The 17,490-nt window shown below is 39.7% G+C and overlaps 1 protein-coding gene across 1 annotated transcript in view; it reads right to left on the minus strand.

Annotated features, from left to right (window-relative positions):
- Nucleotides 1–67: 67 nt before the first annotated feature.
- The window catches only part of SYN2 (synapsin II), a 182,479-nt gene continuing 165,056 nt past the window's right edge, over nucleotides 68–17,490 (minus strand). The window contains exon 12 of the mRNA XM_025272545.3: nucleotides 68–294. Coding sequence (XP_025128330.1) covers nucleotides 98–294 — 197 coding nt within the window. The 3' untranslated portion in view covers nucleotides 68–97. The remainder of the gene's footprint in view (nucleotides 295–17,490) is intronic.

The following is a 17,490-nucleotide window of genomic DNA, read 5'->3' on the forward strand; positions in this document are numbered from 1 at the left end:
GCATCACCGACTCAATGGACATGGGTTTGGGTGGACTCCGGGAGTTGGGGATGGACAGGGAGGCGTGGCGTGCTGCGGTTCATGGGGTCGCAAAGAGTCAGACACGACTGAGCGACTGAACTGAACTGAACTGAACTATTTCTGGTATTTCCAAACAGGCCCCAGTCCCAGAATTTCCACTACGGAGACATCCTGAGCGAGCTTGTTGGCAAGTCTCTCCTGATGGTCTGGGAGCCAGGTCCGCCCCAGGTGTTCTACTGTTGATGTGCGCTGCGGGGAGCCGGCTTAGAACACCTGAGAACAAAAGGAGAAAAACATTATGAAATGTGATTGCTACCTGGGCTATGTCAGATAGGAAGGAAACAAGTCTTTTGTAAGGAAGCAGGTCTCAGCCTGAATCTCAGGGCCTCAGTAAAGAACGCCAGGAGATTGGTGGTTTGATGGGGATGGTGGTGGTGATGGCGGTGGTGGTCGTGGTGATGGTGCAGGAGAGTCAAGGATTTCTAAACGAGAACACCTCATGGACGCGCTGCCCTTAAGGGATCAGCACCCACCACACCTGGGGTAGGGACGTGGTTCATTCTGGCGTGGTCCATTCATTTTGGGCAAATATAAGAAGCAAGATCAGATCTGCCCACATCAGGCTTGTGAGAAAACTCCATGAGAGGGCCAGGGAACTGGGAGATGTTCTGTAACTGAAACCTTTGTAGTTCTCTCATATCTTTAGAGATACTGCTAGAGGACAAAATTATAGATAAGGTCAAGACCGGGTTCGGCTTCTTTACTGGATAGTTTAACTCAAATTGAAGGCTTTGGAGAGTTCTAATTCTTCATGTCATGCTGAAGGCCAAAAAAAAAAAAAAAAAAAAAAGTTGCAAGCCACCTCCCACCCAAAACTGAAGTTCTTTATCACTCTTTTAAAGAGACACCATGACAACAACACAGCAGGTAGTTTTAATGCTCCTTCAGGTCCTTCTAACTTGAATAACAACATTGCTAGTTTATCATTCTCAGCTAAGTCAGGCAATACCTGCTATGCAGGATTTCTCAGCAAAATGATTTACTGCAAGAAACTATCAATTGCCTGTCTCCCTTGGTGACTCTAGAGAGACTGACAAAGACCAGAGATATGGAAGGAAAATATTTGTGAAATAAAATTCGACTCCTTGCTCCTTCCACTTGGCACCACTCTTATCTCTCTAGAGTAATTCTAAGACTCTTATTCAAGTTGAAAGCTCACCCTGCCTTTCCATGATGAATATTTGTATCATTGAAAAATTTATTTGTTACTCGTTTAGCTAACCAATTTATTTCAGGGGCAGACTAAGTATACAGGGTGTGAACTAATTTGCACGTACTTTTTGATCAGAATAATAGTTTCATTCTGCCACAAGTGATGCTAAAACTCACACAAAGAAGCATAGTATGTAAGGCGCTTTGTAAAAGGAACTTGCACATTTTCTGATTATTTTAGTACATAGGGTTCATGCTATGCTAAGTCGCTTCAGTTGTGTCCGGCTCTGTGCGACCCTAGGGACAGCAGCCCTAGGGACAGATTCTCTAGGCAAGAATACTGGAGTGGGTTGCCATTTCCTTCTCCAACATAGGGTTCAAGTAGAGCTTACAAAGGGCTTCCCTGATGGCTCAGATGGTAAAGAATATCCCTGAAATGAAGGAGACATGGGTTCAATCCCTGGGTGGGGAAGATCCCCTGGAGAAGGAAATGGCAACTCATCACTGCAATATTCTTGCCTGGGAAATCCCATGGACAGAGGAGCCTGGCAGGCTACAGTCCATGGGGTCACAAAGAATTGGACACAACTGAGTGACTAACACTTTTCACTTTTCACTTTCTTTCACAGCTTCCAAAAAAGTCTCATCTCTATTTTAATGTAGTTACCTCTTTAATGAACTTATCTCAAGATACAGTCATATTCTGAGGTGTTGAGACTTAGGTTTTCAACATATGAATTTTGAGGGGACATCATACAGCCCATAACACTGACTTTTGTATTAGTCATATCTGCTATGGTCTGAATGTTTGTGTCCCTCCAAAATTCATATATTGAAACCTGATCCCCAAGGTCATGGTATTAGGAGGTGGGATCTCTGGGAGGTGATTAAGAGGCTGGAAATCTACTAGAAAGTGGATTAGTGCCTTTTAAAATGTGGCCGAAGAACACATACTTGCCCCGGACCACCACATGAGAACACGGTGAAGAGGTTTTGTCTATAAGCCAGGAGGTTTATAGACAAAAAGGTTTTGTCTATAAGCAGGCTTCACCAGACACTGAGTCTTCCAATGCCATGATTTGGACTTCCAACCTCTTAACACTGTGAAATAAATTTCTGTTTTTAATAAACCACCCAGTCTTTGGTATTTTAGCAGCCCATACAAATGGGCCACTTGGGGTCCTTGGTTCTCTGAGTCAACAGGCACAGATTAAAAGGAAAAAAAAAAAAAAAGAGTCTCATAAGGTTATTTTTTAAAAAACAAAAAGCCCTAGTATTGGATGAAAGTGCCTAAATATTTTCTCACCCCAACTAATTTGTGTTGGTTAAATTCTGCTGATGGATTGCATAACTGAATTAGGAAAAAGGAATGCCAGAAACCCGCTTGAGGTTCAAAGGATAATGAAGTTAAAATAACTGTGGTCTCTAAAGTACTGAGTCAAGAGAATGTCCTGGGTTCATGGAAGGAGTTAGAGAGAAAGGAAAAGGTATTCAGTGGTAACTGTGGTGAAGAAGTACGGTTTCTGAATTGACAGACGAGGGATTTAACTGCACATTCTGGTGCTTGTCGCCTCACCCTGGGGCCTCCACAGAATGAGGCGCTTGCATTAGATGACCTCTGAGGTCCTTCGGTGTCTATTAGTCTGTAAAACAGGGGACATCCATTTAGAGGATGCCAGGTTTGATCAGTAACACATTTTTGTTTATATGTGATTTAAGTAAATAAAAATTTGTACTATATTAGCATACTTAGCATTTTCTCAATGGCTTTTCCAGTCTCTGAATTCCACTTGGTTAAACAGGCTATTTAAATAAAATTAGAAACTTCCAGGTAGAATCAATGGGGTAGGGTTGTCAATTATACCTCAATTAAAAAAATTAATGGGTAGGGAGATAATTAGAGCAAGCTATCAAAACAATAGAACAAAGATCTTAAATCAGAGAAAAGAATGAAGGTATATAATACTTGTCTAAATGGTACCAGCAAGAATATGAGAGCTAGGGAATTTGAAGAAAGCCACAGCAGGAAATGCAAAGAGCCAACTCATTGGGAAAGACCCTGATTCTGGAAAGATTGAGGGCAAGAAGAGAAGGGGGCAACAGAGGATGAGATGGTTGGATGGCATCACCGGTTCAATGGACATGAGTTTGAGCAAGCTCCTGGAGATAGTGAAGGAAAAGGAAGCTTGGCATGCTGCAGTCCATGGGGTCACAAAAGAGTTGGACATGACTTAGCATCTGAGCAGCAAATACCAACAGTGGGAAAATATGTGTCCATAAATAATCTTTTGTTTTGGACCATCAACTTTGGTTTAAAAGAGTTAAGAAAACATAGAGGATGGTCCAAATAAACATTTCAAACATTGAAGAAATAAAATAACATTAAAAAAAATCCTTGATACTTCATAGCCTACCAGTGGAGACCTCTTCAATAAAGGTGGTTCTCTGAATAAATGTTAGCCTATAATCTAATCTATTTGGAAACCTCATTTTTATAACCTCCACTAGTCAACTTCAAAATCTCCACACAAAGAAGAAATTCTATGGAAAACATGGAAATCAAGTACTGGGAGCAAAACGGGGCGAGAGGAAAGACCTATCCTAAGGCACACAGGTGCCACTGCTGTGAAGGACACCGGCAGGGCTGAGGTCACTACCACCTGTCTTAGTGGAGGTTCCCTGGGACACAGATCTGGAGGTGGAGATCTGCCTGCAGGAGGGTCAGCGGGGATCTTCTCAGCAGCAAGCCCTGGAAGGCAGTGAGGGAAGCAGGACTGCGTATGAGGAGAAGTCGAGCTGTGAAGAAGCTGCAACAAAGGCTTCAGCCAATCCCACCAAAAGTTCTGGAGCTGGGGTGGCCTTTCAAAGCTGGCTCAAGTCAAAACGAGAAGATTGGGTCTTTGTACAAGCCCATGTACTGGATGTAAGCGGCACCTGGGAGACAGCGTAACCTGGGGTGAAGCAGCTGCCCAGGGCTGAGGGCAATGCCCAGAGAGAAACTCGACTGTAAGCTTTCGGCAGTCAGTGCTGTCAGCTGCTGGGGGACATAGTCCTGAGCTGGGGGAAGGAGGACTTGGGTCCTGCACTAAAGGTCACCAAGTCTATGCACCGCAGATAACGAACCTGATTCACAGGAGTCTCTGCACAAGAAACCTGGCAATACATCATCTACGCCCACATTCGATGAGAACTAACACATGCAGAAGAGAATTAAAAACGTCTTGATAACAGGACATTGTGACCACTGACAATATATCTGTGAGATAGGAGCCAAAGAAAAATGACACGAGGGAGGAAAACAACAACAACAACAACTTAAAGGGCAAGGCGTCCAGAATCAGTTAGTGTTGTAGAGAAAACGGATCCTAGCGTCTCACTATGCCTGATGACATCATCCTATCACACAGCCCATCACTCTGATGATCAGATCATCAAGAAAGCGGTATTCCTTACATTTTGTTTATAAAGCCAAAACAAATTTCAGGAAAATTTCCTTCCAGCACGTAGTTGATGGTTTAAAAGCTTGACTGCTTACTCATGGCTGTTCAGACTCCACCCCCTTCTCTGGAGGATCTGAAGCTCACTAGGCAGGGCTTCAACAAGAGCTTTGTTAGGTAGATGTTCCCACCACGTGTCTGTGGCAGTGGCTCTGTATCCTATTTCTTTCCTTCCTTAATCAGGTCCCCTGCGGAGTGCACTTGATAAGCACGAGGCCAGGTACTGATTCTTGCAGGTCGATTACAGGTTTGGAGCATGCTCTTTGCCTCATCAGTCATCTTTTCCTTGCTAACATGGCTTAAGAAAATTTCCTTCCAGCAGGTAGACTTCTGCTCCGGCTCAGCCATTCAGCCAGTCTCTTTCCTGTCTTATAAAGAAGACACAGTAAAAGCAGATTTCGGACCAGCTTTCAGAGGCTGTATGCCTGCGACCTGGGGGGCAGTAAGAAGTTGTTGCATTTCAACGGTTAAGTATGAGGAGAAAGTATTCCTGAAAATTAACCTAACTGGAAAGTCAATGAAAGTATTTTTTTTTTATGAAACGCTGAATCATTCTGATGCATGGAGCCAGGACTTTATGCAATTTCTCTTTTATCACCGGAAGATCTTTAGTAATTGTGGGCACTCCTCTTATTTCAATAGCTTCAGAGAGGGATTGTTGACACCGTAGATTAAGCCAGTGGATACACGCCACCTTTTTCCATTCATAAAGTCAAAGCACCAGGCATGTGCTAAAAACCTGAAAGTCATTAAAGAACTGGACTTCAGTCTTTTTTTAACCTTGATTTTTTAACATTCTTGTAAGATCTTTATATCATGAACACAATCAGCAATCCTTTTTTTTTTTTAAATTTAATTCTTATGGCAGTAGGAAATGGCAACCCAATCCAATATTCTTGCCTGGAAAATCCCATGGACAGAGGAGCCTGGTGGGCTACAGTCCATGGGGTCGCAAAGAGTCAAACACAACTGAGCAACTGAGCACACACATGGTCGTAAGAACTTAAAGTGAGATCTACCCATTTAAATTTTTCAGCATACAATACAGCTCTGTTGATTCTAGGTACAAGGCTGTATAGATCTCTAGAACATATTGTCTTGCTTAGCCCATTGATTAGTAACTCCCCGTTTCCCCCACCTCGAGCCTCTGCCAACCACCATTCCACTCTTTGATCCTACGAATTTGACTATTTTAGATTTTTCATGAGTGGAACCATGAGGTGTTTGTCTTTCTGCGACTGGCTTATTTCACTCAGCATGATGTCCTCGAGGTCCATCCGTGTTTCCCTCGCTTTGGGGGCTGGATAGTGTCTCGTTATGTGCACGTGGCACATCTTCCTTATCCACTCGTCCGTGGAGGGGCATGTAGGTTGTTTCCGCATCTTGGTTACTCTGAAGGCTGGTGCAATAAACATGGATCTCCTAGGGATCTGAGGAGTCTTCTAATCTTCAGCACCTCAAAATGGATCCATTCCGTCTCTCCTCCCCTCATCGTCCTTTGTCCTCAGGTAAGCCTTCAGGCTTATATGGCATTTCTAGCACACACACTGACTCACAGTGTGAAAAGTGTAACACATTAAATCCTGGCAACCGCTTTGCCAACCAAATCGACAAAATTGGACATAATCTCAAAAGCAGATCTTACACATCCATATCTTATAAAGATTTTATTTTCTTTATGAAATTGTATACAAATGTTAGTATACTTGACCTCAAGAATATGGTTGGATGACTTAATTCCAGTAACCTTGAAGCAAATTGGAGCTTATTATTTGCACCTCAGTAATTGAAGGCACATACAGAATATACTCAAGTTTTCCTAATTTTATGTTAGGAATTACAGAAGACAGCTAGTGTCACTAGAGTTAGATTTCTTTTGTTTTGAAGATCAACTAAAGTCCGGTTGTGAAGGGATAATGTCAAGAAATACTCATGGCCTGGGAGAAAGAATGAACCTTAAATTAAACTGGCAATATAACTTAAAGTATTCTACTTTAAAGTGAAAACTTAAAGTTTCTCCAAGCTATAGGATATCTGATTACACAATTGGTGATTTATTTTACTATATTTCACTCATCCCTATTTAACCTTGAGTAGGAACACAGCTATAAGCTATTATTTTTCCATGAGACTGAAATGCAGATTGGAGTTCTGCTTCTAGCTGTGATGGAATAACTAGTACCAGACTTGCTCTCCAACTAGACAACTAAAGAACTGAACAACATTTATGAAACAATTGTTTTCCAGACAGCAGACAACAGAGAGCATAGAACTGCTGTCCTCAGGAGAAGAGAGACAAAAGGGGTAAGGCCTGTGCGCACCCCAGTAAGCCACTGCACTTTCTGGACTTCAGTATAGGGAAGGGGGACGGAAGCAGAACATGTAGGTCTTGCTAAGGGAAGAGACGGGGACTGGGGTTCTGGGAGGCTGAAGATCCTGGAGTTTATGGGGTAGAGTAATAGTGAGGTGGGAGCTACCCTGAGAAAAAGCTCCAGAAGTTGTTCGAGCCTGAATAAGAGCATGCATAGAATGAGACCACAAAGCAGGGCTAATAACAATGATGTATAGCAATTACCAGGGAAAACATGAGCAGCAGGGAGCACAGTTCACAGAGGTCACACAATGCTAGGAGACATTCAAGTGTGGACCCCCTTAAGCACCTAGATCACTCAGCACGCAACCCCGAAAGACCATACCTTAGAAATAAGGCTAAACTAACTATAAGTTAAGGTTGTCCCATACATACATACATAGCAAATTTTAAAAAGCAAGCCTTGAAAAGGCCAAATTCATCTCTAGGTATTTTAACTGCCTGCCGAAAGCCCATAATACTCTTTGAAGGAAGACAGCAAAATTCAAACAATCAACACAAAACATCACAATATCCACTGTCCAAGAAAAAGTTCTTAGACTTGTGAAGAAACAGGAAATGTGATCCATAGGCATGATTAAAAATTAGTCAGCAAAGACAGTTCTAAAAATGACAGAGATGGTGGAAATATCAGACAAGAACTTTGAAAGCTAACACAAATATTGAAGGGTTTGAATAAAAAGATGAACACAGTGAAAGGTGAAATTAAGATGTGTAAAAGGACTGAATAGGCATTCTAGAGCTGAAAAATACAATATCTGAAATGAAAAATTCCCTGGATGAGATTAATAGTGATTAAGAACATGTGACGGAAGATCAGGGAACTTGAAGCCATAGATAATAGAAACTATGAAGACCAGGTATAGAAGAAAAAAAGATTTGGAAAAAGATAGAGCCTTTGTGACTTGTGTGACAAAATTAAGTGGTCAAACATGAATGTAATTAAAGTCCAAGAAGGAGGAGAGGCAGAAAAAAAAAAAAATGGAGAAATGAAGGCCAAATTTCCCTCAAATTGGGCTTGCCTGGTGGCTCAGAGGGTGAAGAATCTGCCAGCAATGCAGGAGACCCAGGTTCGATCCCTGGATCAGGGAGATCCCTTGGAGAAGGAATGACGACCCACTCCAGTATTCGTGCCTGGCGAATTCCATGCACAGAGGGGCTTTAAGGGCCTCAGTCTGTGCTGTCACCAAGAGTCGGACACGACTGAGCGACTAACACTTTCTCTTTTCCCTCAAATTAAAACAAAACCAAACCAACCTATGAACCCATGAGTCAAAGACAGTCAATGAATTCCAAGCAAAATAAATACAAAGAAAAGTACATCTAGACACTTCATGATCAAATTGCTGAAAACAAGTTATAAAGAGAAAATCTTAAAAGTAGACAGAGGGAAAAACACACATTCTAATTCAGAGGAAACAAAGATAATGACTTTTAACTTCTTTTCAGAAACCACGCAAACTAGATGATTTTTAAATGCTGAAAGAAAATTTTCCAATATTCCAAGTGAAAATATTCTTAAAAACTAAAGGTGAAATAATGACATTGTCAAGCAAACAGACTCTGGGAGAATTCAGCAGCAGCAGCCCAGCACTGCAAAAAGTTCTAAAGGAAGCACTTCAGGATGAAGGCTAACAATATCAGAGGGAAATCTGGATCTAGACAAAGGAATGGTGAGTCTCAGACATAACAGGTGTGTGGGCAAATTTAAAAGATTTTTTCTTTTTTACTTCTTTCAAAAAATAATTTACTGTTTGAAGAGAAAATAACAACAAGGTATTGAGTGTTTATAATATACAGAATTTTAAAAGTATAGGCAGGAGGGAGGAATGGAATATTTTTTAATTTTTTTATTGTGCCTATATATATCTATCTATAATGTGTATGTGTATATATATATATATATATATATATATATATGAACATAAATTTGTCTTTTTAACCATTTTAAGTTCAGCGGCATCAATTATACCCACAATGTTGTGCAAACATCACCACTATCTATTTCCAAAATAATCCATCATCTAAAACAGAAACTCCATGCCCATGAAATAAGAATTGCCTGGCATAATACTCCCAGACTTCACATAATACTACAAAGCAACAGTAATCAAAATAGGATGGTACTGGCACAAAAACAAGCATACAGATGAATGGAATACAATAGAGAGACCAGAAATAAACCCACATACTTATGGTTAATTAATCTACAACAAAGGAGATAAGAATATACAATGAAGAAAAGATGGTCTCTTCAGTAAGTGATGCTGGGAAAATTGGACAGTTGCATGTTAATCAATGAGATTAGACTACCTTCTCTCACACCATATAAAAAAATAGACTCAAAATGGTTTAAAAATCTAAATAAAAGACTTGATACCATAAAACTCCTAGAAGAGAACATAGGCAAAACAGCATTCCTGGACTTAAATCAGATCAATATTTTCTTAAATCAATCTCCCAAGGCAAAAGAAATAAGAGCAAAAATAAACAAATGGGACCAAATAAAACTTTAAAGTTTTAGCATAGCAAAGGAAAACAGCAACAAAACAAAAAGACAACCTATGAGATGGGAGAAAGTATTTGCAAATGATGCAACTGACAAGGGCTTAATTCCAAAATATACAAACAGTGCATAAAACTCAATAAAAAAAAATCAAAAAATAAGCAGAAGATCTAAATAGACATCTCTCCACAGAAGACATACAGATGGCCAACAGGCACATGAAAAGATGCTCTACATTGCTACTTATTAGAGAAATGCAAAGCAAAACTACAATAAGGTACCACCTCACACCAGTCAGAATGGCCATCATTAAAAAGTCTACAAATAATAAATACTGAAGAGGATGTGGAGAAAAGGGAATCCTCCTACGCTGTTGGTACGAAGGTAGATTGGTGCAGCCAACTTTTCCATATTGTTTTTTTTGGAAAACAATATGGAAGGTCTTTAATAAACTAAAAATAGGCCTACCATATGATCTAGCAATCCCATTTCTGACCATATATCCAGCAAATATGAAAACTCTAATTTGAAAAGATACATGCACCCCAAGGTTCAAAGCAGCATATAAGACATGCAAACAACCCAAGCATCCATCAATAGATGATTGGCTTAAGGAGATGTGGTATATATTAATACAATGGAATATTACTTAGACATAAAGAAAGAATGAAACATTAGTAGCAACATGGATGGACCTAGGAAATATTGTCCTAAGTAAAGTTAGGTCAGAAAGAGAAATACAAATATTATACTATTATACAAATATTATATGCTATCACTTATATGGGGACTCTAAAAAATAATACATATGAATCTATACACAAAACAGAAACAGATTCACAGACATAGAAAACAAACTTGTGGTTGAAGGGAAAGGGAAGGGGAGGGATAAATTAGGAGTATGGGATTAACAAATACAAACTACTATACATAAAATAGATAAGCAACAAGGATTTACTGTATGGTACAGGGGACTATATTCAATATCTTATAATAACCTATAATGGAAATAATCTGAAATAGACATCAGTTCAGTTCAGTCGCTCAGTCGTATCCGACTCTTCGCGACCCCATGAATCGCAGCACGCCAGGCCTCCCTGTCCATCACCAACTCATGGAGTTCACTCAAACTCATGTCCATCGAGTCGGTGATGCCATCCAGCCATCTCATCCTCTATTGTCCTCTTCTCCTCCTGCCCCCAATCCCTCCCAGCATTAGAGTCTTTTCCAGTGAGTCAACTCTTCGCATGAGGTGCCCAAAGTACTGGAGTTTCAGCTTTAGCATCAGTCCTTCCAAAGAAATCCCAGGGCTGATCTCCTTCAGAATGGACTGGTTGGATCTCCTTGCAGACCAAGGGACTCTCAAGAGTTTTCTCCAACACCACAGTTCAAAAGCATCAATTCTTCGGCTCTCAGCTTTCTTCACAGTCCAACTCTCACATCCATACTTGACCACTGGAAAAACCATAGCCTTGACTAAATGGACCTTTGTTGGTAAAGTAATGTCTCTGTTTTTCAATATGCTATCTAGGTTGGTCATAACTTTTCTTCCAAGGAGTAAGCGTCTTTTAATTTCATGGCTGCAGTCACCATCTGCAGTGATTTTGGAGCCCCCAAAATAAAGTCTGACACTGTTTCCACTGTTTTCCCATCTATTTCCCATGAAGTGATGGGACCAGATGCCATGATCTTCGTTTTCTGAATGTTGAGCTTTAAGCCAACTTTTTCACTCTCCTCTTTCACTTTCATCAAGAGGCTTTTTAGTTCCTCTTCACTTTCTGCCATAAGGGTGGTGTCATCTGCATTTCTGAGGTTATTGATATTTCTCCCGGCAATCTTGATTCCAGCTTGTGCTTCTTCCAGCCCAGCATTTCTCATGATGTACTCTGCATATAAGTTAAATAAGCAGGCTAACAATATATAGCCTTGACATATTCTTTTTCCTATTTGGAACCAATCTGTTGTTAGATATAACTAAATCACTTTGCTGAAACTAACATAATATTGTAAATCAACTATATTTCAATAAGAGAAATAATTTCCTGTCATTCACCCCTCAGTCCATGGTTTCTTCTATTCTACTTTGGTCTCTATGAGTTAGCCTACTCCAGTTATTTCAAGTAAGTGGGATCATACACTATTTGTCTTTTTGTATCTGGCTCTTTTTCACAATGTTTTCAAGTTTCATTCATGTTGAAATGGATGACATAGAGTATCAGAACTCCATTTCTTTCTGTGGCTGAATAATAATCCATTGTTCGTACAGGCAGACCTCAGAGATATTGTCAGTTTTGCTCCAGACCATAAAAAAGGGAATATTGCAGCAAAGTGAGTCACAAAAAATTTTCAGTTTCTCAGTGCATACAAAAGTTATATTTATACTATGCTATAGTCTGTTAGGTGTATAATAGCATTATGTCTACAAAAAAATATATCTACCTTAATTTTAAAATATTAAAAATTTATTGCTAGAAAATGCTGACCATTATCTGAGGTTTAGTGAGTCATAATCATTTTTGCTGGTAGAGAGTTTGAAATATTGCGAGTATTGCCACAATATGACACAGACACAAAGTGAGCAAATACTATTGGAAACATGGCTCCAATAGTCTTGTTCCACACAAGGCTACCACAAACCTTCCATTTATAAAACAAAACAAAACACAACACATAGTATCTACAAAGCACGATAACACAAGTGCAATAAAAAAATGTGTGTGTTTATATATGTTGTTGTTACTTAGTTCCTAAATTATGTACAACTCTGGGACTCCATGGACTGTAGCCCTCGAGGGCCCTCTGTCCATGGAATTTCCCAGGCAAGAGTACTGGAGTGGGTTGCCATTTTCTTCTCCAGGGGATCTTCCTGACCCAGGGATCAAACCAGTGTCTCCTGCATTGGCAGGTGGATTCTTTACCACTGAGCCACCTAGGAAGCCCATTCATAAATAATTTAATTAATTTCAACAAAATATTTCAGATAGAAAAGTCTTCTCAACCAATGGTCCTGGAAGAACTGGAAAGAAACAAGCCTCCACCTTCATCTCACAAAGCTAGCTTGAAATGTGTCATAAACCTATGTGTAAAATCAAAAATTGTAAAACTCTAGAAAAATATTTAGGAGAAAAATCTTCAAAACTTTAGGATAAGCAAAGATCTCTTCTGTAAGATGCAAAAAAAGAACTAACAGTGAGAGAAAAATAAACATAAGTTTGGTTTCATCAAAATTGCAATCTACTCTTAGAAGAATACCACTAATAAAATGAAAAAAAAAGTCACAGAATGGAAGAAAAAACATTTAACTGACAAGAGACTTATATGCAGAAAATATAAAGAAGCTACTTATATTATGAAGACAAAGAAACTTATTTTTAAGTGGGCAAAAGATTTGAATAGATACTTCACAAAAAAGGATATACAAGAGATACTTAATACAGGCACTAGGGAAATGCAACTTAACACCACAATAAGGCACTCCAGTACTCTTGCCTGGAAAATCCCATGGACGGAGGAGCCTGGTAGGCTACAGTCCATGGGGTCGCAAAGAGTTGGACATGGCTGAGCGACTTTCACTTTCACTTTCTTTGGACCCCATGGACTACAGCCCATGGAATTCTCCAGGCCAGGATACTGGAGTGGGTAGCCTTTCCCTTCTCCAAGGGATCTTCCCAAGCCAGGGACTGAACCCAGGTCTCACGCATTGCAGGTGGATTCTTTACCAGCTGAGCCACAAGGGAAGTCCATACACTCTGAAAGTGAAAGTGAAGTTGCTCAGTCCTGTCCGACTCTTTGTGACTCTATGGACTGTAGCCTGCCAGGCTCCTCCTCCATCCACGGGATTTTCCAGGCAAGGATACTGTAGCCCCACCAGGCTCCTCTGTCCATGGGATTTTCCAGGCAAGAATACTGGAGTGGGTTGTCATTTTTTTTCTCCAGGGGATCTTCCTGATCCAGGGATTGAACTCAGGTCTCCCACATTGCAGTCAGACTCTTTACCCTCTGAGCCACCAGGAAATCCCACTATATACTCTAAAACGGCTAAAACGAAAAAGACATACTGTTAAGTTTTAGCAAGAATAGAACACCTAGGACTGCTATACATTGCTGGAGGGAGTGTAATATAGTTCTACCACTTTGGAAAGCTATTTGTCAGTCTTCTATAAAGTCAGTGTATTCTTACCATCTGACCCAGAAATTTCATTCCTAGATACTCCTCAAGAAAAGTAAAAACAGGAACCGCACAAAAACTTGCAAATGGATGTTTATGGCGCTTTCATTTATAATACTCCCAAACTAAAGAGCTCAAATGTCCATCAACAGATGAGTGGATAAGCCACTCAGAACTATGACTCAGAAAGGAGTAAACTACTGGTATATGCACCATGAATGATTTCAAAAACATTATAAAAAGCAAAGGAAATCAGATACAAAAGAGTATTCGCTATGTGATTCCATTTAATGGAATTCTAGAGCAGATAAAACAAATCTTTAGTGATAGAAATCAGATCAGGGGTTGCCTATAGCCTGGGGGTGGGTGGATGCTGGTAACGAAGCAGGAATTGACTGCAAAGGACATGAGGGAGCTTTTGGGGTGATAGAAATGTTCTCTACCTTGACTAGGGGAGAGTTAGACGAGAGAATACATTTGCCAAATCTCATCAAACTGTGTATCCTTTAAAAATGAGTAGATTTTATTGCGTGTAACTATACCTCAATAAAATTTATTTCTAAATGTTTTCTAAAGATTATAGTAGATTATAGTAACATTCAGTTAATAGTCATATTTATTTAAAACAATACAAAGTTTTACTAAACACCAAGGAAATACGAAGTTGAATTAGACATGGTCTTGCCTGGAAAATCCCATGGGCAAAGGAGCCTGGTGGGCTGCAGTCCATGGGGTTGCTAAGAGTCGGGCACGACTGAGTGACTTCACTTTCACTTTTCACTTTCATGCATTGAAGAAGGAAATGGCAACCCACTCCAGCGTTCTTGCCTGGAGAATCCCAGGGACAGAGGAGCCTGGTGGGCTGCCGTCCATGGGGTCGCACAGAGTCAGACACGACTGAAGCGACTTAGCAGCAGCAGCAGCAGCCTGGGATGTCTTTTAAGATAGATAGGTATATAGATAATTATCGTACAAAGCAAACTGTGATCACATCCTTTAATGATTTCATAGTACTATATAGGGGCAAAACTTAGTTCTAGCTTCCAAAAGCTTACAGAAATAGTGCGGATTCAGCTGGTGGGGGCATGAAAGGGGGCGGTATATTCACCATGAAACTACATACAACCATGTAAGACAAAGCATCAAACACGTTAGCTCAGATGCTATCAATTGGAAATTTGTGAAGTATATCTATGAAATTCTTACTGAATAGGAAGTTATATAATTTAGGACTTTAGAGGTAAAATTAATAAATAATGAGCCACTGGGTATTATGTATTTTTTTTTCTTCATCACATTCCTTTATGGAGATATTGGCATGATGGAATAAGTATGGGCTTTGGAGTAAAACATAATAATAATAAACACCGCTAGCATTTATGAGGGTTTACCAGGTGCCTGGCAGTGTACTAAGCTCTTTGTATGTTTTATTGAATCTTCATAATAAATTAATCTGTGAAGTAGGTATTATTATTATTACTCATGTATAGATGAGGACGCTGAGGATTGTGAAGCTTAAGTAACTTTGCCCAAGTATACACAGCTTACAACTGACAAAATCAGGAAATGAACCCGAGTATACTGATCCTGGCGGAGAAGGCACTGGCACCCCACTCCAGTACTCTTGCCTGGAAAATCCCATGCACGGAGGAGCCTGGTGGGCTGCAGTCCATGGGGTTGCTAAGAGTCAGACATGACTGAGCAACTTCACTTTCACTTTCCACTTTCATGCATTGGAGAAGGAAATGGTAACCCACTCCAGTGTTCTTGCCTGGAGAATCCCCGGGATGGGGGAGCCTGGTGGGCTGCCATCTATGGGGTCGCACAGAGTTGGACACGACTGAAGTGACTTAGCAGCAGCAGCAGCATACTGATCCTGGAGCCCAAACTCCCAACCATTGCCTTAAATTCCAATTCGGTACTTATTAGTTACAAGTCCTCTGGCAAGTAGCATAAGTAAGGTCTTTGAGGGCAAGAATACTTTATGAAGGTCTGTTGTAAAAAGTAAATGAGATGAGTCAAGTTAAACCACTTGGCACAGTATTTGGAAGGAATACAAAAAATTAGTTTTTCTTTCCTATTTACTTTAGACTTAATTTATAACATGGATAACATAGGACTTTGTGAAGGTCAAATGATGAAATTACATAAAAGTCCTTTGCAAAAAATATAGAGAGAATATAAATTCTGTTATTGTAAAGGAACATAGATATGAGTAGAAACTTAGCTGTGACTTTTTAAAATTCAGCATGTAAAATTCAAACTCCCAAGACTTCCCTAAGAGAGTAGTTTTCAAACCTGGCTACCAGCAGAATCTTTAGAGGAGTGATTGTAAAAACCAGATTCCTTGATCACATCCTTATCTACAAAGACCTACTGAATTTAAAATCTGTTTATCTAGAATCTAGATCCCAGGTGACTCAGATGATAAAGAATCTGCCTGCAATGCGGGACACCTGGGTTCAATCCCTGGGTTGGGAAGATCCCCTAGAGAAGGAAATGGCAACCCACTCCAGTATTCTTGCCTGGAGAATCCCATGGACAGAGGAGCTTGGCGGGCTACCGTCCATAGGGTCACAAAGAGTCAGACATGAGTGAAGCAACTTAGCATTCACACACACAACCGACCAAATAAGAAAAGACATAGCAAATATATTTAATGAAGAAATATTGAAAGCCTTTCTTTTAAAATCAGGAACAACACAAGAATATCTGCTATCACATGTCAGCCAACATACTGGAAGTCCTAGCTACATAATAAGGCCAGAAAGAAAAAAAAGATATAAGGACTGGAATAAAAGAAATGAAACTGTCATCATCCACAAATGACACGACTGCACATCCAGAATCCAAAAGAATCTACAGACAAAACACTAAATTGCTAGATACTAGATCAGCATACAATACAAAAATATCCATTGTATTTCCATACACCAGAAATAAAATAGACAACAAAATTTTAAATGATTATTTTAACATGTTTTTATAAATACATATTTATAACATGAAAAAAGTCAAATATCCAGGAAGAAAAACTAGCAAAATATGTGGAAGAGCCGACACAGAAAAGTCCAAAACTTTACTTAGAGGAATTAGAGAAGACCTAAATAATAGAGAATATACCATGTTCATTGGTCGGTGGGCTCAGTGTTATTAACATGTCAATTCTTCTGTAGTTGATACAATTCTAATTAAAAAGAAGGCTTTTTGTGGAAATTGACAAGGTGAAGAATAGTAAGAATAGTTCTGATGAAGACAAATGCTGGAGCGTAAAGCTACTTGATAACAAGGTTCACTATAAAGCTACAATAATTCAGACAACGTTGTATTTACAAAAGGATATACTGAAATGGCAACCCACTCCAGTATTCTTGCCTGGAGAATCCCATGGACAGAGGAGCCTGGTGGGCTACAGTCCACGGGGTCACAAAGAGTCAGACACGACTGAGTGACTTAACTTTTACTTTCACTTTCATACTGATAAAATATAATAGAGATTTTAGAAACAGACCTCCAGAGATTTATGATAAAATACATAGGAATAAACCTACCTAAGGAGGTAAAAAAAGGAATGCACCTATCTTAATAACAGCACCATTTAGAATAGTCAAGACATGGAGACAACTTCAATGTTCACTGACAGATGAATGGATAAAGATACATACATACCTATCACATACACTGTATGTACAATGGAATATTACTCAGCCATAAA

The sequence above is a fragment of the Bubalus bubalis genome, chromosome 21 (genome assembly GCF_019923935.1).
Source record: "Bubalus bubalis isolate 160015118507 breed Murrah chromosome 21, NDDB_SH_1, whole genome shotgun sequence".
In the NCBI taxonomy this organism is placed as follows: Eukaryota; Metazoa; Chordata; class Mammalia; order Artiodactyla; family Bovidae; genus Bubalus; species Bubalus bubalis.